The 22,939-nt window shown below is 37.3% G+C and overlaps 2 protein-coding genes across 2 annotated transcripts; one reads left to right on the top strand and one right to left on the bottom strand.

Annotated features, from left to right (window-relative positions):
* The first annotated feature begins 9,847 nt into the window (after positions 1 to 9,847).
* Positions 9,848 to 10,963, top strand: LOC6614469 (protein phosphatase inhibitor 2). The gene has a single exon (XM_002038866.2). It carries the CDS (start codon positions 9,986 to 9,988, stop codon positions 10,862 to 10,864), a length of 879 nt encoding a protein of 292 aa, XP_002038902.1. The 5' UTR covers positions 9,848 to 9,985; the 3' UTR covers positions 10,865 to 10,963.
* Positions 10,964 to 12,133: 1,170 nt separating this feature from the next.
* Positions 12,134 to 18,856, bottom strand: LOC116801557. Its single transcript, XM_032721935.1, has 2 exons — positions 13,915 to 18,856; positions 12,134 to 12,476 (listed from the first exon to the last, which is right to left on the bottom strand). Exons 1-2 carry the CDS (start codon positions 18,782 to 18,784, stop codon positions 12,235 to 12,237), a joined length of 5,112 nt encoding a protein of 1,703 aa, XP_032577826.1. The 5' UTR covers positions 18,785 to 18,856; the 3' UTR covers positions 12,134 to 12,234.
* Positions 18,857 to 22,939: the final 4,083 nt, after the last annotated feature.

The raw sequence follows: 22,939 nt of genomic DNA, 5'->3' as shown, positions 1-22,939 counted from the left end.
AACCAAGAGCCTACTAAAAGGGCCTGCGGTCGCTTTAGGCCTGCTAATTGTCAGACTCCAATTAATCAATTGGCCCGGCCAGGTGACAATTAGACCAAAGGAGGAAACGAGCCCTAGGCCTCAAAGAGGAAATTTAATTAGCTATTTGTCGCCCAACAATTGCTGGGACGACATCAGCTAGAAAAACAGTGCTCAATGGGAAAATGTATTCGACAGATGCTTCGTATAATCGTTTGCTCAAACAAAAGAATTGATACGTTCTAGCACCAGACGATCTTAATTGGGGCCGGAAAATTTATGTTATACTCGGAGAAAATGTGGCAAACGAGTTTTCCTTTCGAAGGCCATTAATTTTAATCGAAACGCTAACCGAAACGGAAGCTAATCAAATCTTAAAACTGACACGTGCCGGACCGCATTTAATTGATTTCAATTTGACCACTCAGAGTGCCACAAATTACACGATTCGCCCCCTCAAAGTTTTCATAAATTTGCCGTTGGAGAGACACTTCAGACTAATTTGCGACACATTTAGTTAAAAAAAAAAAGAAGAACAAGCTAAAAAAAATCAACCGAGTCAAAAAGGGAAATGACAAAAATCAGGCAGCTCGAAAGGAATCGCCAGACAAAAAGAAAAAGGACAATTTTGGTGAAAAAAGAGCGTTGAAAATTAAGTGGAAATGAATTGCTCGCTTGAATTTCAATGGAGCGTCCGGCACGTTGATGTTTACTCAAGTGGAAATCGAGTAACTCGCGATGAGTCTGCCACTCCCTCGGAGTCCGTTTCCTTTCAAGAACTTTTCAGGACGACCACGAACCACCAGTGGACGAGAAAATGGTAAAGAGGTCCCGAAATGTGGAACTCAAGTCGAGCAAAGACAGCGCAGCGAAAAGCCGAAAAGCAGGAGAAACCAGAAATTGGAAAAGCAGAAGAGCAATTTCTAACTCGGTGCACTGACTCACTGATGGAGCGATGTGTTTGGCGTTTGTCATCTCAATTAGCTTCAGTTTGTGTGGGTGGAAATGGGGGAAAACCACCCATCTATCACTATGAACTGATATTCGTATCCCTAAAAAAGATCTGCGAGATTTCGCATTCGTTTGAAATTCTTCTGTGGACTTATTCCATTTATTCTCTAAATAATTTTGTTTCCTTGTCATGTTAAACCATTAGCTTTACTTGCTTCAATCCAAAATTTAAATTTAAATTTAATATGGATAAATAGAAGAATTCATATCAAAACACTCCCTAAAAGAAGAAGGTCCTTATAGTAAATATCCTCCAAAATGTTTTAACACTCATTAAATTACCTTTATAACTGCCCATTTTTCAATTTTTAATTTTACATGAAAGGTTGTTACTGTCAAGTTTAAGCCGTTTGAAAACCAAAAATTATTTTATATGAATTAAAAAAAAAAACTTCTGTTTAACAACTCGCAAACAGATTAATTGATCCCAAAGTGCAGCCAGATGATCCTCTTCGCCAACTTTTGCTTACATTTAATAGCCTGTCTAACTTTTGGCTAGACTGAAAATCTGTTCGGTTTATTTCAGCTTGGACTATATGTGTTTAAATAATCCCCAGACGAAGTTTAATCCCGATTCACACACAATGACAACGCACACTTGTCAGGAGCATTAAAAACGACGCGTCGGCGGGGATCGGGGATGGTGTTGTAAAATCCCCATATTTGTTATTATTTGGGGTGGACCATAGCCCATAAGCCATAACCGTATTTAGCCGCAAAAATCCACAGAGTATGTGTGCTGGAGTTAGTTTATTACTTCGGTTTTAGTAGCTGCCAATTTCAGGCGACAAACAAGAGGGCATCAATGGCCAAAGCAGGACAGCAGGCGGTTGGGGGAAAGAGAGGGTGCAAATGTTGCAGAATGAGACGGCAAGATGGTGAGAAGGGAAAATTAACCCAGAATGGCAATGAACTCCTATTCCGAACCGCACCACTTATACGAACTGCACTTGTTACGCGCCAAACTAACCACCATATATTTCCCCCCTCCAAAATCAGCACCTTTCATCCCCCTTTAATTCCCCTCTCACGCCTCTTTCAGCCCACTTTCACCACCCCCTTTTGGACCACGCATTGTCCGGCTTTTATGGCACGTTGTAAACACTGGGCATAAACTTTGCACTAAAGTGTTGTCGTATAAATTGTATTATGGCAGCTCCCCAGTTGGTCATTCCATAAGGTTAGTCGGGGTTACCGGAGGTGCTAGGATGAAAAGTAGGAAGAGGGATTGGTGAAGTGGTTATAATTCCGAAAAAAACATCTAGCAGCAGTTAAAGCTTTATATAACCACACTTTTAAAAATGGCGGTTTTAAGTTCATTTGACGCAGTAATTATAGACATTGAGTTCACAATGTGCAAAGAATTATAAAGTTAATAAAACACAAAATGTACGTGCTGCTGAGCTGCTAAAAGCCATATTAAATTAAGCTTTTGCGTTGGTTTAAATATTTAAAATTTTCGTGCAAAACTCGCGACCTAGAACATGACAAATAAATTCTTCCTAAACTAGTCCACTTAAGTAAATTTGTTGTTTTAAGGAAGATATTTATCAGCTTTGACTTTGCATTGGTTTTAATTACAATTGTTGTGGCCAACTCTTGTGTAACTTTCCTCCGACAAAGAAAGAAGGCGAAAGCAGTGGAGAAAGTAAAAGAGATGGAAGAAAATCAGAAGCCTGGGGTTTCTGTTTGACTACCAAAAAGCCGTTGAAGTGCAGGCATCTGCTGCAAGGATTCTGACTGCAAATCTGGCCGGAGATAGTTCGTCAGTTAACCAACCATTTCCGCCGTCTTTGGTCGAATCTTTGTGCCGTGGCAAGTAAATTGCATTCGCACGCCCAGTTGCAGAGCATTTGAGTTCACATTTTCAGCTCCAACCAGGGCGTTCTGCTCATAATTGGAATATTCCTCGTCTTCATGAAGTTACTCCCTTTGGCTTTATCTATGCCAACTCTTGCTCCTTTTTAACGTGTTTCGGTTTCAGTTTAAGAGCGTCTTAATTAAGAGCATAATTATGCATTTAAGAAATTCAACTTCTTCGAACATTATAAGTGCACGCTTAAGACGAAGTACAACAGATACATTTTTAAAAAAATATTATAATATTCTTAATCACTTCTCAATAATGCATGAACAGGGCATCTAAAGTGTCGACCCATAGATAAATGTAAGATGTGAATTGAATCTCCTTTTCGAGACCATTATTTCCAACATCGAGGAGTAGATGGGGCTTTTAAAGAGATACGCGAGTGCATCTCAACAACCAACCCAACACACTCCATCTCGTTGGGTTTGCTTTTCGGCCGCTAGCCATTTTGCTCCCAAACTCATTTGCATGATTTTTCATTTCAGTCAGACCCCTAACTTTGGGCCATTCATTCCGACCACATTCCATCCTGAGTGTTTCATTACATGGACCAAAAAATAGGCATTTGAGATGAGCATCGAAGGCATCTACTGCTCCTTGCCTTTTTGCCAATGCCAATCAACTTGCCGATTTTAATTTTGATGGTAAATGGATAACAGTAAATGGAGAAGTCAAGTCCATCCCTCCATCGGATAACAGCTTTCGATTATCGAAGTAATGGATGAAAATACTAATAGTGGTAATGAGAATTTCCATTGAAACAGCAAGACGTGCTGACAAATTATGAAAGTTTTAACATTAAAACGGCATCGGCATCGGCATGCCGAGGATTAAATACCCAGTAATTCTTAGATATTATACATTTCAAACTAACTTTTTACTTTTTTTGATCAAAAAACTATGATTTAGTTTCTAGATTTTTATGGTCCTGAGATCGATTCTGATAGAGATACATACCAAGCATAAATATACTCTAAGAGTTACGGACATAATTGACGTATACAGAGAAATTTATTTGATAAAATGAAATACACTAAAATTCACACAATTTACATCCATTAAAAAACAATTTTTCCCCATGATAAACGATATAATTTGTTAACCTGTACACATTTTCCTACATTTAATGTATGCCATATAATCCTTACTCCAACCAAAAAAATATTTTCAATATTTTAATTAGCCGACAATGAAAAACTTTCCATAACAAAAAAAAGGCAATTTCGAGATGGAACCTTTGCCAGTGTCATAAATCATAGTTAACGTTTTATATTGTTGCGTGATGATTCGCTTTTCGTTTGGTCATGTATTCCTTTTTTGCTGCCATTTTTCTATTCAGTTTTGCAGCGCCCACGGCGACTGTCAGGGTTGAAGGCCGCGATAGCGGAAAATGGGTGGAAAAGGGGGTTTCCCAAAAGGGAAGAAGTGCAGCGTCAACAAATTGGCCTCATTTCCTTTAGCAGAAAGTTTGCCTGGACCTTGACGGATGGCGATGACTCTTCTCTAAGGAATACTTGTATATTTTATTTAAAAGAATTCACTGAAAAATTGGAAAAAAAAAAACAAAAACAATTTAATATGTAACCAATTTTTTTCCTTTTATTTTTAGGAAACATACAAATTTCCTTAATTAAATAGGAACCAGTTTTAAGATTGTTTAAAAGTTCGATTTCTTAATTATTTCTAGGGTAATAAAATAAATTGGCCACGTATCAAAATTTGGCTACAAGATATTTTAAGCAAAATGATGACGCTCTAAATGTAATTTTTAACCCATGTACTTTTCGCTGATTAATGTCAAAAAGTTATGTTTAAATTTCATTTGTTTAAGCTATTAACACAAAACTGTAGTTTCTCCACTTACATATGTTGTAGTAAATTTCTTAAAGTGCAGTGCGCTTATTCCCTTTCATCTGCAGCTTGCCTGCCATTTAGGTTTTATTTTTTGTTGGTGCGTATTCCATTTTTGTTGCTTTTGCTGCATTTGACATTTGGTGACTTCTGCTTGTGCGCGTGTAATTTATGTGAGTTTTGTGCCATGAAGTTTGCTTCGGTTCGAGAACAAAACGCTAGTGTGTGTGTGTCGGGAGAAAAGACAGTGCACTATAGGCAAAATGTTACCTTTTTGTCTCCAAAATTAATAACATCAAAACGGAACGAGATATTTAGTGTCTGTTTCTTGTATTCGGTTACACTAGGCCATATCTTATATGATACCAAAAATTGTGCACCTTATATTTTTTGTGGTTTCTAACTCCAGAACGGATAAAGATATTAAATTATTTTTTTTGCTTCTACCGACTGAAGGACCGACTACGGGACCTTTCATTTCTGAGTTCTTCCACTCTATAATTTATAAGACGTTGACGGCTGGCCAGTAGATCGTAGATTGATTTAATGCTATAAACGGTCTCCATTTTAAGCCAAGCTGTGTACTTTCTTTCAAATAGCTTCAGATTTCTTATGCAAGCAGTCCACTTTTACGACAATCTATAGTAAAAGTTTTTGCAATGTTTTTTTTAATCAGTCCTCATTATCATCAAATACTGGATCAGTTATTGAGCTTTTTGGCCACAAAAAGGTACCATTCAGCCTATAGTGCAGTGGAGTAACTCGCAGAAAGTACCATGAAGTTTATGTAAAAGGACAGCAGACTTTGGTGGGTAGGTGAAACTTTGTCGCATAAGTTTTCCTGCCTCACATAAGTGGGTAAGTCTGTGACCGTCTCTTTCTGGGCGACTATCCACCTCTCTGTTTGTCGCACAATCAGCTCGGTGTTTGTTTGCAGTTGTCTTGTTCGGCTTGTTGTTTGTTTGAGCCTTTGTTTGTTGCTGCTCTTGTCGCTGCCTTCGTGTTTGCTCCTTGGACAAACAAATTCAGGGAAAGGGGCCAACGGGCAAACAGGCCAAAGGAATGAAACACTTGTAATTCATATTCATTAGCTGCCCCATTGTGTCATTGTCATGAAATTGTAATACTACCGAGAAGTGGCTGATAATTAAGTTGGTTGTGCATTCTTGGAGAGTGTGTGTAAAAATATTACAAAATTAATTGAACTAGCCATTAATTGAACTAGTAACTTTATTCGCTGCAGTCACAAACTATTTAAAGATAACGTCAATTAAACTTTTTTTGGATGCAGCTAATTAATTTACTTTTTGCCTTAGTTCATTGATCATTAGCTCATCAAATGCTGTTGGTTCCCATGACGTTGTTTACACCATTTTAATTGAATTTCAGTTCAGCTTAACATGGTAACCATGTAAAAAACAACTATTTTGGTAAGCTTATCAGTGTTGTCAAAACCAAATCAAATTAGCACATGGGAGCTACTAAGTCCACTACGTATGTTACATGAGATAGGAAATAATCAGTTTGTTTTTTCTCATTAATATTTACTATTTCAATTACCAATATCATAATGCAAACCAAGAAGGTGAAGAGTCGAACTTTTAAGAAAAGCATATTTTTTTGCAACAAAAACCTTATGCACTTTTGAATTTTTCCCATTGTTCCGAAAAGAAAATGTCATTTGCGTCAACGAAGACTTTAGCCGAATTAAACTTTGGCCCCTTTCGGTGGAAGTCAAATTGAATCCCAAACAAACTCGATGGCCAAATGGAAAACACTCTCTCCGATGTGTAGAGTATAATAATCAGGCTAACACACTCAAAGGGGAGAAGAACGGGTTTGGGGAGGATTTCGGTATAGAGATGCCAACTTTATTTAACTGTTTGCCAAGCTGTCAAGCTCTAGCTAACTGCCAGCACACACACACACTCGCAGGCTGGCAAACACAACGGGATTGCAGGTGATCCAGGTATTGGTTTGGTTTTGGCTGCGAGTTCTTTGGGGGGTGGTGCATTGGGTGGAGCAGCGGGTGGTGGCTCAAAAGGGAAACGCGGTACATTTCCGCTCAACGTGTTTGCCTTTTGGAACGTTTCACGCTTCGATTGCAACGCAGGCAAAGGCAGTAAGCTGAATCGGAAGGGGGTAGATGGAGAAATCATTTTAATCTTACTGCAAAAATTATGTGTACTCTTTAACGACTTTCTGGTTCCCCACAACCAACTTTTCTAAGCTGTATTAGTGTGGAATTTTTGAAGTTTATACAATTGGAATAAATTTTGTATAAAATCATTGAATCTGTTTTTATAATTATTTAGCTTTCTAGGAAGCATGTGGTTTTATGGGAATATAAATGATAAATAATCTATAGGCAATGCTCAGTTTAAGATATTACATTATATAGTTAACAATTTGTTATTTTCAACAGTTGTGTATACCTTGCATCCCACAATTGAACAGGTCCAAAGATTCAAACTGCAAAACCAACATTCAAGCGTACACTGAGTGCGAGAAAAAGAGATAGGCACTGGGCTGTGTGTGTGGAAATGCAAAAATTAAATTTTAAATATTTATAAAGTACAGCCTGCTGGATGGTGGGGGAGTGTGGGGGCTAGAGACCGAAATGAATGAAGAGGGAGGGGGGTTGGCCAATAAAAGGAATTTGCAATTGGTCTGATTGGCTTTTAATCGCAGCAGACAGTTTTTAATAAATATGCATAACCTTTTGCGCTCCCAATTGGAATACAGTGGTGGATCTCATCGATGGACAAGTAAAGGATCATGTCATTTATCGTCAGGGATTAAATGGAATCTTCCAAAAGACCTGAGGGTAAAACATAATTGTAAATTTGGGATAGCTTAAAAATATGTGGAAAGTTTTAGTTTTTTTTAGTTTAGTTCAAATTAAAAATATTTCTTTTAATGCAATCAAGGGCTGCAATAAACTTTATAAAATAAATTTTAATTTGGTTTACTGGTCAAAAATTAGGTACAACAATTTTACTTATATATATTACTTATACTATTATTATACTATTACTTTTACTTATATATTTTAAGTACCGTGTAATTTCTCAAACCAAGATTGACTGTAGTACAGTTAAGGAAAAAAGGCAAAAGGCAAAGACGGCTTGCCTTTTCATAGTTCACTGTATGCCGAATGTGTGGGGCGTTTCGATGCAACTTCTTGCGGAAACGGATGTTGCATTGCATAGCGGAAGACGAGAGCCGAAAGAGTCGAGGAAAATTTATGATTTTGCCATAAAATCCTGTTGATATGTGGATGCAAGGAAGGCTCCTTGCCCACGTTCGGTTTTCTCACCTCACAGCTGTTACTTATGCGCATATGTATGTGTACGTATACCCAGATACTCGGATACACAGATACGCAGACACTCAAACACAGATACACAGTTGCGGATACGCAATGCACACATCCTGCTGGCACTGCACATTGTTGCGATTGATGCACATAAGAAATGCAATCGGGCCAACTGCAATTTCGTAAATCGAAGGAAAAATTTCCTAGCCGCATCAACATCGCATTTCGTCTCCGGCAGAGAGGCAATCAAACATGGCAGGAAAACTGCAGCTGGAAAACAGTTGTTGACTGTTTGCCGGCATCGCCTATATCTCCATCACCATGATGTTGATGATCATCATCGTCTTCACCTCGCAACGGGTCACAACATCGCAACGTCATCATCGCGTGGAGGAACAAGTGGAGGAGAGCAATGAGGACATCTCCTCGTCATCGTCACTTTTATGCTGCTGTTTTGTCGCATCCACTGAGCTTATAAGCATCCGCTCGTCATATGCGTGCAAGCGTATCAGGGGATCTACACAGCGAGAAATCGGATTGAGTTAATGATGGGTACATTTTAATAATATAAACCTAATTAGACATTTCATCAGATACATGGAAACTGATAATATCAAAATATATAACAACAAAATATATTAAAATATAGCTGCCTTTAATATTTTTAACCACTTTTTCCCGCGGTGTCTGGGCTCGTATCTGAACGTACTCCGGCAAAGGCTTGTTTATTTGCTGGCAAAATTGTGAAATAATGTGCTGCAATCAATTCCCAATACAGCGCTCCGTGACCTCTAGCCCCTCTTCACATGCGGCACTCCCTCACTTTTCCCTTTGGAAAAGCGGTGGAAAGCGGGAAAAACGGTGTGCAGTGAAGTGTTTTGAAGTGGCAGCTGCCACAGAGCCAACTGCAACTGCCACAACTGCATTGGTTGCCCCACGCCTCTTATCATCACTTGATTTACCGCCCCCACTTCCCCCATTTTCCTCGTTTTCGTCCGTATCGGAGGTAACATGTTTGTGATGAATATGTTTACATCAATAACAAAGACTCCACTATGGCGCATCAATAATGAAGCCTTGCTCTGACTCCGCTTAACAAAACCACCCAATCGCTCCATCCAACGGGCGGCCAAACCCCCTTTTGAACACGTCAAAATGAGTTTACTTTGTGGTTTCGATGGCTGCGATTGGAAACTGCTCCCGCCGAGTATGAAGTATCGCGATTGGAGTACCGAATACATTCATCCACACACAAACACATCGAGTTCTTGACATCCTCAACACAAAAACAACAGTAGCAATGGCAACAGGGATTACTTCGAGATTGCAGCAGGAAAACCACTTGATATTTTGAAAGTGAATCCGTCCACAGTCTGATCGGAGATTTGGTATTATCCGAGATTAGGGGTTGGGTATTTGCTCGATATGGAGACAAGGACTTCATTTCTAATTAATAAACATGTTTGGCTTATTTTACCAGAGCATAATGATTGAATAACATTGAATTTGAAACTACACTAAGCAGGATTTGAACAACATACATAAACATCCAAATCTAAAATGTATAGTAACGATAAATAAAATAATTTTAAAATCACATATATGAAAAATAATTTGGGATTTGAAGCAGGTATGCCTTCTTCCACATAATTAGATCCCAATTTAAAATGTTAAACAAAGTTCTTTCTGTGTAGAGTTCATAGAAACACTTGTGATAATAAAATAAAATAAAACGTCTTCGCGAACGTATACAATGAAATTCTAAGTGGGCTCCGATTTTTATATTTTATTCACAAAACAATGTATCTTGTCAGTTAAATATTATAAGCCAAATAGGGCACACAAGTTTACACTATTACATTTTAGTTCGGCAATTAGTTCCTCTCAAAGAAAAAAAATACACATAGCAACAAACAAGAATGGACGGGGACCAAGTAAAGGGCATCCTAAAGTCGGGAAACAACAGTGCGCAATTTAGCCTCAAGGCGGCCAAATTTGATGAGGTCAACATACTGGCCACGTTCCACCCGGCTGGTAAGGATTACGGGCACATGATCATCGACGAACCGAAGACACCCTTCGTCTTTGAGGAGGATTTGCCAAAGGAGTTGGATACAAATGCGCTGATCGAAAAGTTGAGACACACTTCAAAGTCAGAAATGCCGGCATTTGGCATTGAAGGAGACTCAGATGAGTCCTCGGCGGACGAGGACTTTCCCGAGTCTGTAGAGGAAAAAGTGCGAAGAATGGAGTTTGAGAAGCGTCGAAAAGTGCACTACAAGGAGTTCTATTCGGTTCCACTGGCTCGACGTCTTATAGCCGACGAATTTGCCGAGTTGACCAGTTCAGAGTATAATATTCACTGCGAAGGCGGAATGGAATCTTGTGAAGCGTGCAGTGAAAACAATCAGCTCCACGGCGAAGCAAGCAACTTGACAACCAAATACTCATATTCTGAAAGTCAATCCGAATACAGGTTATCAGATCATTCTGAGCCTGAACCAGGTTTCTCCCCCAGCCATCACTGCTACCAAAAACTGAAGGCCGAGCTCTTTAGCAAAGCAGAGCCGGAAGAATTGGCCTCTTTAACTCACTTGCATCGAATCCCTTCGGTCAATGACGATGAACCAAGTCGCGAGCCTCGCGTCCCATACCCTTCGGTTGTTCCGACTCAAAACCAAAATCTACGTGAAAACAAGAGTTCACTGAAAATAACGTCCGAGAAGCTGCCTCCTGCTCGTATTTGTAAATCCAATCCAGATAATCGTGCTGGCACTTCTAAAAACGAGACCCGCTGAAATCATACCCTCCTTTCCAACAATCAGTAGTGTTAAAAATTTTGAAGTTTTATTAAAGAAACTTGTAATTATAAAAAATAATTTCGGATTAAAACTTGTGTATGCATTTACATTTCAAATTAACAGAAAGTATCTATTTTGTCCCTCTTTTGTAGAAGAAGCATTTAACAAATGTTGCCTAATGGTTTGCAAAGTAAACATTTGTCTACTCAAGGATAAAAATCTTTAATTACTCCATCACAAAAGGTGTCTCCAATAATTTTCCCTGGTCTAAGTTGCTTAGGAAATTTTAGGAAAATTCTAAGTACCATTGGCCAGGCTAATTGCTGAGATGCTGATATGATTAACCCACTAACCTTCAGCTGCTCCCCATCTATTAATACTTTGCCTCCGAATGTTCACTGGTCTGGGGAATATTTAATTACGCAATGTAAAGCTAGATACAAGGATACCCAGCCGGAGTTTGCCCAATAACTTATTTTGGCATTTTGTCTCGTGATTGAAAATTCCTTTTGACAGTCTAGGCAGCCGAAGAGTTTTCCTTCCGGCCAATCGCTTTCATTCTGATTTCATGCTCTGGCCATTCCAATTGTGAAACTGATTTCTGGCCTTGTAAAATCCCAAATAAGAAGACTTTACTCGTTGAGTTTTTGTAAGAAACTGCCTTTATTTGGAAATATCTTCGGTTTAAATAGGTGACATGAGAATCGCATCTTAAAGTAAATGGCCTACGCAGAGGCCTAAGTAAATAGTCCCCGCCTTATCGAGGTCCCACGCTCGGGCACATCTGCCTATCTTGAGCGGCGAGGACCTTATCTGTGGTCTCCCACTAAGGGACTATTTTAGGAGGCGGGGAACGATCTCAAGTGACTGACTCATGTGGTGTGCACATGTTTTTGAGCAATGCACCCATGTCGCCTTAGATAACAAAATCCTAAATATAATTTATCGCTCTCGATTCATTTACATAAGATATGAACGGAGCCCAAAATTGTAAGTCTTTAAATATATTCGTGTTCATGTGTGAACATTCTGCCAAAGGGCCAGCAAAGCTGAGATGTACATTAGTTGCATTTATAACAGTAGTGGACTGTATTTATTTGATATATGTTCATTTATTTTGCAACTAAGATTTCAATGGGCCTAGTTTTTCTGGCTTTTAATTTTATTGGATTACAATTATGGTTTATATTATTTTTAATTCAACAATTTGTACTCAATTAACTTATTTTAAACATTTTGCTTTTTCTATGTAGAAGTACATTTTCTATTAAACAACGATATAGTGGACTGTATATTTTTATTTGTTATATTATTTTATTGTTTATTTACTATTGATATTTATAGTACTGGCAACGGACCTGCAAAGGTTATTGCTTGCATTCTTTGTTGCACAGCACATTCCGTATGAAATATATTATTAATACTATCATTAGTATTAAGGCAATAATTAATCCAGCATGTCCGGAAATATGATGGAAATGTAAATCTTTCAATTTTTGATGGTTCTCTTTCATAAATTTAATTTCATTATTCAATCGTTCAAATTCCTCAGTATGATTTAATATTGATAGTTTCAGCGGATCCCAAATAATCTTCGGCACTTCACTAACTTCTCCTATATAAGGTGTTGATAATAATTCTTCACTTTCGGACTGAATGTTATGGTGGGCAACTAGAATTTTATCGTCGGTTCTTGCCGTACAATATGGCGCAATGCTTAAAACTCCTTGCTGAGGCAAATCAAACAATTCAATTTGAGAGCCAGTACATTGCAGACGGACTTTTGAATTCGCAGGAACCTTACCTGAGAATATTTGTATTTAGCCTACCGTGATTAATATCAATCAACAGGCTTATAATGCCTGCTTGAATTTTTTCGCCTTCTTCAATCAATGAGTGTAGCTGTTTCGTAATCATAAAGAATTTTATTGATTCCTTATAAACATAATAATTTTCTTTAAGAACTTCTGTCATGTTCTCAATTCTTATTTGCATACTTCTAAAATTGGAGTTAACATCTTCTGTTGTTCTCTTTAATAGATTAGAAGTTGAATCAACCACAGATGTTTGTTTTTGAATTAGTTTATCAAGGTTGTTCTGGTTATCTAACAAATTCTTCATATTTTCTTCTAATTGCTCTCTATCATCTTCATCCATTATACCAAATAAAATATGATACAAGGAACCCATAAATTCGAAAGGAGCACGCTTGCTTCTAGATCTAGACTGCATCATAAACAATTTATTGTTTTCTTCAAGTTCCGATAACTGACTTTGCATATTATCTAAGACTAGACTACATTGCTCTTCAAAGCTATGAAGTCTTTCGCAAACTTTCCTCATACTTTGTATAAGCGCATTACCCTTTGTTAACATTTTAAAATATGGATCCATTTTATAATAGATAACCAAATTCCAAGAAGTACTCACAATCTCAACATCTCCTAGCGGGTCTAGATATATTGCTGAGGTTTTATTTATTTTGTCTATAGAATATCTTGGTGCTATATCTTTAGGTAATGCGCTAGAAACTTGACAACTTAACACAAACAACAACATTGCCATAATGATTCCGATCTTGGACATTCCCGATGTCGCTCTAGTTCGTCTTTTTGGCTCTTGGTCAGCCTCATTTTTGTCAACAGACTTTATTCCTTCCAAGGGACAAATTTTAGTAATGGGTCTAGTGATATATCCTTCCTGCATCTTTACTTTAGCCACTCGGACCTTATCATCATTCCCCTTATGCACCTTTTCCACCTTTCCTAAAGGCCATCTTGCAGGATGACAATTCTCATCCTTCAATAAAACTATTTGCCCTTCTTCTATATTAGGAATTTCCTTTTTCCATTTATTCCTTTGCTGGAGCGTATGCAAATATTCACTTTTCCACTTAACCCAGAAATCTTTCTTCATTTTTTGGATAAGTCTCCACCTATCCAAATTTCCGATTTTTTCATCTTCCATTGGTTCGACTATTTCTAAAGGTGGTCTTCCAATTAAAAAATGACCTGGTGTTAAAACTTCTTGTTGGTCCTTCTCACTAACTATAGTGTATAATGGCCTTGAATTTAAGCATGCTTCTATTTGACATAAAAGAGTTGACATTTCTTCGTAAGTCAAAATAGTGTCGCCGATTATACGCTTTAAATGGTATTTCATTGACTTAACTCCAGCTTCCCAAATACCTCCGAAGTGAGGTCCTGCCGGGGGAATAAAATGCCAATCAATCCTGTCCTTTTCAAGCTGCGCTGCAATCGTTATATTTTCTTGTATTGCATTAAATAACTCTTGATCTAATTTTCTTGCAGCTCCTACAAAATTTGTTCCGTTGTCTGAATAGATATTGGAACATTTTCCCCGTCTAGCAATAAATCTTCTGAGTGCTGCTAAAAATGCGTCTGAAGTTAGATCGCTTACCATTTCTAAGTGTATGGCTTTGGTGGCCATGCAAACGAATACAGCAACGTATCCTTTAAATGTTTTTTGGCCACGATTTTTTGAACATTTAACATAATAAGGACCTGCGTAATCTATTCCAGTATTAAGAAACGGGAATGTCATCGTCACTCTATATTTTGGCAAGTTACCCATTATTTGCTGAGCTGTATTTTGTTTATACCTTGCACACGTTACACATTCTCTTAAATACTTTTTCAACGAATTTTTCAACCCGAAAATCCAATACTTTCTTTGGATATAGTTTCGCATTAGGTTTATCCCTCCATGCAATGTTTCCTTATGAGCATTTTTTATTAATAAGCTTGTTAGGTGGCATTTTTCTAAAATGATTGGATGTTTAACATTAAATTCTGCATTGGAATTTTGCAATCTTCCTCCAACTCTTAGAACCCCATCCTTGTCCAAAAATGGATTCAATGACAATATTTTATTATTTGTCTTGATTTCCTTTTTGATTTTAAGGCACTTTATCTCTTGCCTAAACTGGTATTCTTGTTGTTTCTTAATAACAACTGTTTCCGCTATTCTTATCTCCTTTACTGAAATAATTGATGAATAGGCTTTATTTCTTGTTTTCATCTGCACGAATCTATTTATGTATGCTATTATACGTATAAGTTTTTCTATACTGGAATACCTTTCTATTAATTCGTAAATAGGATCATCTATTTTGCCATTTAATACCGTATTTATTAAGACAGGTTCTTCTACAGACTGCTGCCGAGGCCAAAGTTCTTTTGGGTCTGCTAGCCATTTCGGACCTTTCCACCAAAAATCACAGTTGATCAACTGGTTAGAATCCACTCCCCTGGATGCTAAATCTGCTGGATTATCCTCTGACTTAACATGATTCCATTCAGTATTTTTTAATTTCCGAATGTCATCCGTTCTTCTTTTTATAAATTTGATCTTACTTTGACCACTGTTAATCCATGCTAAGGTAATCGTGGAATCACTCCAAGCATAGATCTCCATTATATTGTCAATTGATCCTTTTAGTCTTTGGATTAATTCACTAAGCAGGTGAGCTGCACACAGCTCGAGTTTGGGAATTGTCTTCCTATTTTTTATAGGGTTGACTCTACTTTTGCTAGCTATTATATTAACATGAGGTCCTACTTTAGCATAGACTACTGCAGCATATGCTTTTTCGGAGGCGTCCGCAAATCCGTGAATCTGAATGACTGAAGAACTGTTTGAATTAATCCACCTTGGGATTCGAATATTCTCTAACAATAATAAATTTTCTTTATATTTTTCCCAATAATTTTTATCTTCTATGGATAATTCCTGATCCCATTCACTTTTATTTATCCAAAGTTTTTGAATAAAAAGTTTTCCTGAAACCGTGACTGGTGCCAACCATCCTAACGGATCAAATATTTTTGCTAGCGTTGATAACACAACGCGCTTATTTATATTTTTTGATTCATCATTACAATTTACGCTGAACTTAAATAAATCATTTTGAGGTTCCCATTTTAGTCCTAAAGTTTTAACACATTCATTTTCGATAATATTGAGAACCTTATTGTCCCCTGTGTCCTCCACAGTGGTTAATATTTTGGAATTGTTGGAAATCCATTTCCTTAAGTTGAATCCAACTTTCTGCAATTCATGGAGAATTAATGTTATTAATTTATTAGCTTCTTCTACCGAATCAGCTCCAGTCATTAGGTCATCCATATAGAAATCATTCCTAATTATTGCACTAATAACTTGGTTTTTACATTTATCTGCAATATCTACCAGAACCCTGGTAGCCAAATATGGTGCAGATGCAGTTCCGTAAGTGACTGTGGTTAATTTATATGTTTTAATTTTTTCTTTTGGAGAATTTCTCCATAAAATATATTGATATTTTTGATCATCATTATCTATTTTAATTTGTCGGTACATCTTTTCAATGTCTGCCGAAACAACAAATTCCCATTTTCTCCATTTAATAATAATGTCAAAAATATCTTTTTGAACTCGTGGCCCAACCCACATTATGTCGTTCAAACTTTTGTTATTCGTAGTTTTTGCTGAAGCATCAAAAACTACTCTCAATTTGGTCGTAAGGCTTGAATCTCTAATCACTGCCTGGTGCGGTAAAAAATATTTGCCTTCATCACTCACTTCAATCATGTGTCCTAAATCCATGTATTCATTCATGAATTTAGTGTAGTCAACCTTAAGTTTTTCATTTCTTTTTAGTTTTTTCTCCAGATTCATGTAACGAGCTATCGCTTGTTTCTTTGAATCTCCTAAGGTGACATCCTCCTTGAATGGAATTGACACAATGTATCGCCCATCTGAATCTTTTTTTGTCGTTTTGATAAATTTATTTTCACAGATTTCAGACTCGATATCATCTTTTTCTTCTTCTTCCACTTCCCAGTAGCGATCTAACTCTTTTATTTCTATTGTTGTGGCTACAATGGTTTCTTTTCCTTTGGATTTTTTACATCCAGAAACTATCCACCCGAAATCAGTTTTTTGCCCAAGGAGACCGTCTATTTTTATAACTCCATTTTGCAGAATGTGAGTATATACGTCTGCTCCAATGATTAGATCAATGCGACCCGGTTTATTAAAATCGGGGTCGGCTAATTTAAAGTTCTTCCATTTTTTCTGATCAACATTAATCGTGTTGACTGGAAGTGCCTTCATAAGTTTTGGGAGAATAATTGCTTCAATTTCTAAATTTTTCGGAGAATTTCTTATCGAAATAACCGCTTTGTGCTTGGAGATGCACGTTCCTGTGGAAGATACTCCACTTATTTCAGTATGAGACCGAAATTTTTTCAATTTTAGAATCTGTGCAGACTCTTCTGAAATAATTGTGCTTTGAGAGCCACTATCAATCAATGCTCTTAATTGTTCAAAGCCTCCATACCTCGACTTTACTTGAATCAAGGCCGTGGCCAACAAGGCTTGACCTGTTGTTCTACACGTATTCACTTTTTCTGGATTATGACCTGCAAAGTGAAGTAACGTGTGGTGAGGTTTACGACAAGTCGAACAAAGCTGCTCGCTTATACATTTTTTACCAAACGGATGCCTCAGACATCTTAGGCAAATCCCATTTTTTCTTACCCAGTCAGACCGTTCTGCTGGATTCATTATTTTAAATTTATGGCATTGAATTAAATAATGCCCTGGTAGTTTGCAATATGCACAATTGTCACTATAATTTTTATTCTTGTTATTATTAATCATTTTCTTTACAGGTTTTACTTCCTGTGAGAATGATGATATAGAATTGAGCCTTTGCTCTAAAAAGTCCATGACATCAGAAAGTGCCTGTATTTCTTTTGTCTTTTTAACATGGCTTTCATATAAATTGAGTGATTCTTTATTGAATTTCCGAAGAATTATGTGAGCGAAAATTGCATCCACATCTTCTGGTAATTGTGCCTTTAATTTTATAATATAAATTGACTCGTTAATCGTGTCAATAAATGTCTTTATTTGCTTATTGGATTCTAAATTTAAATTTGGCATATCCATAAGCCTATTCATATGATCTGAGAATATGTTTCTTTTATTCTCATATCGCTTGGTCAAAAACTCCCAAGTGGCTTCATAATTTTCTCCAGAGCCGAGCAGTAAATGAGTAACCACATTTCTGGCTTCTCCTTTTAATGCTGACTTTAGATAATTAAATTTGAGAGAAGGACTGAGATCCTCTCTCACATGTATGAGCTCTGTAAAGAGTTCATTAAAAAGATCCCATTCTTTGGAATCACCAAAGAAAGTGGGAATCTGTATTTTAGGCAGGGTTGGTAACTCCTCCGCCTTAACAACCGTCGACATTTCAGCTTTATTTATTGTGCCACTGAGTCGACTATTAATGGCTGTAAGAATATTTTGTTTGTCAAATTCAAGTTCGCTAATTTCTTCTTCGAATAGCGAGCTCTCAAAATGACTATTCACCTGTTCAATCAGGTTATCTATTTTATGCCATAAAAATTCAATTTTATTTTTCCTTATTTTAAGGAAATCTGGACTACTGTCTATTAGTTTAGACGTATCTTCTAGATATACTCGAAATTGGCCAACATTATTTCGAAATGCCTGCTCTACTTTTAAAGCGTTGTTTTGTGCTATACCCTCTTTTTCAGGGTGACCACACATTTCAAGGTTTAATGTAGGGGGAGGGTTTGATTTAGGGACAGTGTTTGATTTAGGGAAAGTGTTTTCTACCGACTCGCCCTTAATTTTTTCATTTTTATTTTTAATTTTTTCTAACACCATCATTATTAAATCATACTGCTTCGCGTTAAAATATTCATGATCGACAACGCCGATCTTTAACAAATTGCTATGATTAGCAATGAAACATTTTTGAAGCTCATTTAATTTTAGAATTTCTACATCTGTTAATGTTGGTTTTACTTCCAACTTTCTAATTTCCAAAATAATTTCGGACTGCTTCTTAAGGAATTGAATAGTCTTTTCTGACATCATTTTGAAAATTTTTTGTAATTTCTTAATATATATAGTACGTGTATATGTATTTTATATGTATTTATATATATATGTGTGTTTGGATAAACAGAAAATTCTTGTTTTGACTTAGCTGATGTCGTTGTTGTTGCTGCTGCTGTTGCTGCTGTTGTTGCTGCTGTTGCTACTGCTGTTGCTGCTTCTGCTGCTGCTGTTGTTGCTGCTTCTGCTGCTGGTAGAGGCTCCTTTGATGTTTAAAGATGATTTTTTTTGTTTATTTGGCACGTTTTATTATTTTTGTAGTCCAGTCAGTTTTTTTGTTTTTTAGCCATTTATTTCGGCATTTATGCTCTTTTGGCATATACACTGCACTCTATTTATGAGCTGATTTAATGCTATTAGAGCATTTATAAGGCACTGTTTTCAGGCACTTTTTATTTAATTTATGCTCTTATGGCATATACACTGCACTCTATTTATGAGCTGATTTAATGCTATTAGAGCATTTATAAGGCACTTTTGTTATGCACTTTTTAATTTCACAATTGCTGATGTATGGCCTCAAGCACGCCTTACCACAATTTATAATGGTACACAAAGCAACCTTTAGCTATAGACTATAAGGTGCTTGTTTTAAAACATAAAAGATTCTTTTGTATCTTTTTGCTTTTTATATTTATACTCTGTTCCTTACCTTTGGTAGGGGGAAACAAGAGTCACTTATTTTTGCTACCTTTAGCTGTAAGATGCTTAAAGGAGCTGGCCTTTCTCTGAGTTCCTTACCTTTGGTAGGGGGAAACTGCAGAGTCGATTAAAGGCTCGATTGACCAAATGTAAAATCCCAAATAAGAAGACTTTACTCGTTGAGTTTTTGTAAGAAACTGCCTTTATTTGGAAATATCTTCGGTTTAAATAGGTGACATGAGAATCGCATCTTAAAGTAAATGGCCTACGCAGAGGCCTAAGTAAATAGTCCCCGCCTTATCGAGGTCCCACGCTCGGGCACATCTGCCTATCTTGAGCGGCGAGGACCTTATCTGTGGTCTCCCACTAAGGGACTATTTTAGGAGGCGGGGAACGATCTCAAGTGACTGACTCATGTGGTGTGCACATGTTTTTGAGCAATGCACCCATGTCGCCTTAGATAACAAAATCCTAAATATAATTTATCGCTCTCGATTCATTTACATAAGATATGAACGGAGCCCAAAATTGTAAGTCTTTAAATATATTCGTGTTCATGTGTGAACAGGCCTTTAAGATAATTCCTCGGATATTACAACTGCAAAATCACTTGAAATAATTATGCAAAATGTTTAATTTAGCCATTAAATGCCGTAGCAGTTCAGTTTTATTATTATTAAGCTTCGGTCAATTCGCTTGCAAATGAAAGGACAACACAAAACCGGATGGTGGTTGGGGGAAGTGTCATGAATATTTATGGGGCCATGTTATCATTGAATAGATTTCAATTAAATTTATTTGCGAATACTTTCGAAGAAGAAAATGAGTAAAGGCAAATAAGTTAAGTAACGTTGATCTTGTAAATAAAACTTAAACGTTAAGGTCAAGCATTTTATTTGGAGATGTGGGGTCTTAAGACAGATTAAGCATTTCTCTGTCAATATGTAAACTACGGTTGTACATTTGTATCGTAGCATTTGAGAACTTATTTCAATATTGACAATTTATTAAATGCATTTACCATTAAGGAAAGCGCCCATTATTTTCCCACCTTCAGCGAAGCTTTCCATTTGCAAGACATTTAATTGTTGATCCTTAACTCAAGGCTTTTAAGTGCATTTAAACCGAAAAACACTTATATTGGACAAACAACATGGATGGCTTAACCCGTTGCCAGCATCCTTAACCCCGTGAAGCCATTTAATGCGAACTTGCCATTTGGTCAGAAGTGATGGGCGAAGTGAAATTTAAGTTGGCTGCAATTGATGGTCGCAGCATCTTTGTCTCCGTCCGTTTTCCCATCTTCTCCGGACTCGAGTCCGGTTCTTCCTGGCATCTCCGTCTCCGGCTTGGTCTCCGTAACAATTGCTCTATCTTACCTCCTTTCTACCACTTTCTCCGCTTCCCTTCCTTGCCACTTCTGGCTGTTCCGTTCGTGTGGAGCGTTTTTAAGCCGGAAAATTATTTTTAATGCTATTTACACTCACAAATGAAAATGCAAGCGCAAATAAAGGCCGCCAGCAGTCACGAACTGGCCAACAACTTAACTGGCATAAATGCTGGTGGCCAAGAAAAAAGAAATAAACATACATATATATTTTGCAAGTCGGCTGGCAGATGAAGCTATATAAGCGACAAGATTCCCTAACCATTTTACAGCTATGTACTTAATCAAGTTTTTGGAATATTTTACTGAACCATGATTAAATTTTATAGCTTTTAATATGGTTTTAGGAACTAGGACCTTTTAAGTTCAGTTAACAGCAGTGATCTTAAGATGAATCGTATTTATTTCTCATATAATAATAAAATCTTTCCTCTTAGCCGAAACTATTTAACCTACGAAGCTGCAAGGGTATTAAAAAAGCACAGAAACTGGTTGAAAAGTGAGGCCAAGGAAAAGGAGCTGCTTTAAAGCAGCTGCCCACTTTTCAGACAGACCTCGACCTGAACGCGTGTCGCTAAAAAAGTTCGGCTAAATATTTGCGAAAGCATTTTCGCTATTTGCGATGGCATTTCGTGTGGCATGCGGCATCTCCGCTGCGCTCCTTTCTCCATTCCGTACACAATCCTCATTCCGTCATCTCACGTTGCAAGTGCAGCACGCAAGAAAATCCCAATGGGATGGGGTTTTTGCCAGGGAAAATGGGGATTGAGCTGCACTTGCTTCGCTGGAGCATCAATTTTCATTTTGATAAATTATAAAATGGCCCAGCGCTGGCACCCAGAGCACCAAGCACTGAACACCGAGCACATCCTCGGCCGAGGGATAAATGGATTGCCTGGCGATGGCCAACGTTAACCCATGGCAGCAGCCTTGAAAATTGAATGCCAATGGATTTTCGAGAGGAGACAACAAAGCAGCTTAGATGGCTAAATGAATGGGGTATATATTGTAAGGAGGGGTTCTGGTTGCCACTTTATTGATACATCAATCATCGTAGCTCATAGCTGTTTAAAACCACTTTTGCTGCGGTTTATTGAATTAATGGATGGCCTGACTTCTTAAGCTTTAAGACAAATTAGGCCAATAATATATGAAACATTTCTTGTTATTATGACTGAAACTATGCATTATTATAATACTAATTTTCTTATTTAGGTACTTGCACGCTGTAAAAACCATTTAAAAACATCAACGGGTTAAAAGCCAGCAGAAAGTGGACAGAATTTTTTTTAGATAGGGCGTATCATCATTAGGAGCTGGATTTTGGCTCTCCCTTTAGTTTTCTTTTCTCCCTGTCTCTGTCATGTAAATATACTGTTGCAAATGTGGCCAGCAAGTGACACTGTTTAATTGATTGCCTCTCAACTTTTCTCTTTTTCCACCAAACTAGCTGGAAAAGCTAATAAAGATTTATGTAGTTTTAAATTTGTTGATTTTTTTGGTGCACCTGGTCAAACAAAAAAACGATAGGACTTCGGTGTGGGTAAGGATTCAGAATGGGGGTGTCACGAGCTAGAGGTCAGGGCCACGCAGGTCACCCTTTTTTCCTACTTCGCCTAAACAAATATGTAAATGCACGCAGGCAAAGAGCGAGCACGTAGTCTGGATAAGAACCGGAAAAATGTCCTTTTAGTCCTGTTTTTCCCTATTACTTTCTGTCTTTCTTTGTTTGTTTTTATTCGTAATCAATTAAAGGATAAGGCAATCTATTAGAAAGCCAGCTGTCCCCCTTCCTACAGGATTGGCGTGACTTGTTTGCTTAAAATACCGCAGCTGTGGAAAATTTAACCCCAGCTTCGTCACTCCTCTTTCATGTTTAATACATAATTATCTTTCAAGCACGCATGAATATTTTAATATTTTCGCACAAATTATCTACAAATTGGAATCAATGAATATTTAAAGCGCTTAGGGGTGAAGAGAAGCAGCCTGGTTTGTTTTTAAAGCAAAATAAAATGGAATCTTAAAAATGTCAATTTAAATGGCTTATGCGATGGTGTAATGAGAAATGATGTGTGTATAAATAATTTCTTTTGATTATCATA

Source organism: Drosophila sechellia, chromosome 2L, assembly GCF_004382195.2.
Source record: "Drosophila sechellia strain sech25 chromosome 2L, ASM438219v1, whole genome shotgun sequence".
Classification (NCBI taxonomy): domain Eukaryota; kingdom Metazoa; phylum Arthropoda; class Insecta; order Diptera; family Drosophilidae; genus Drosophila; species Drosophila sechellia.
The sequence above is the reverse complement of the archived record's forward strand: the minus strand, read 5'-3'. Positions and strand labels throughout refer to the sequence as shown.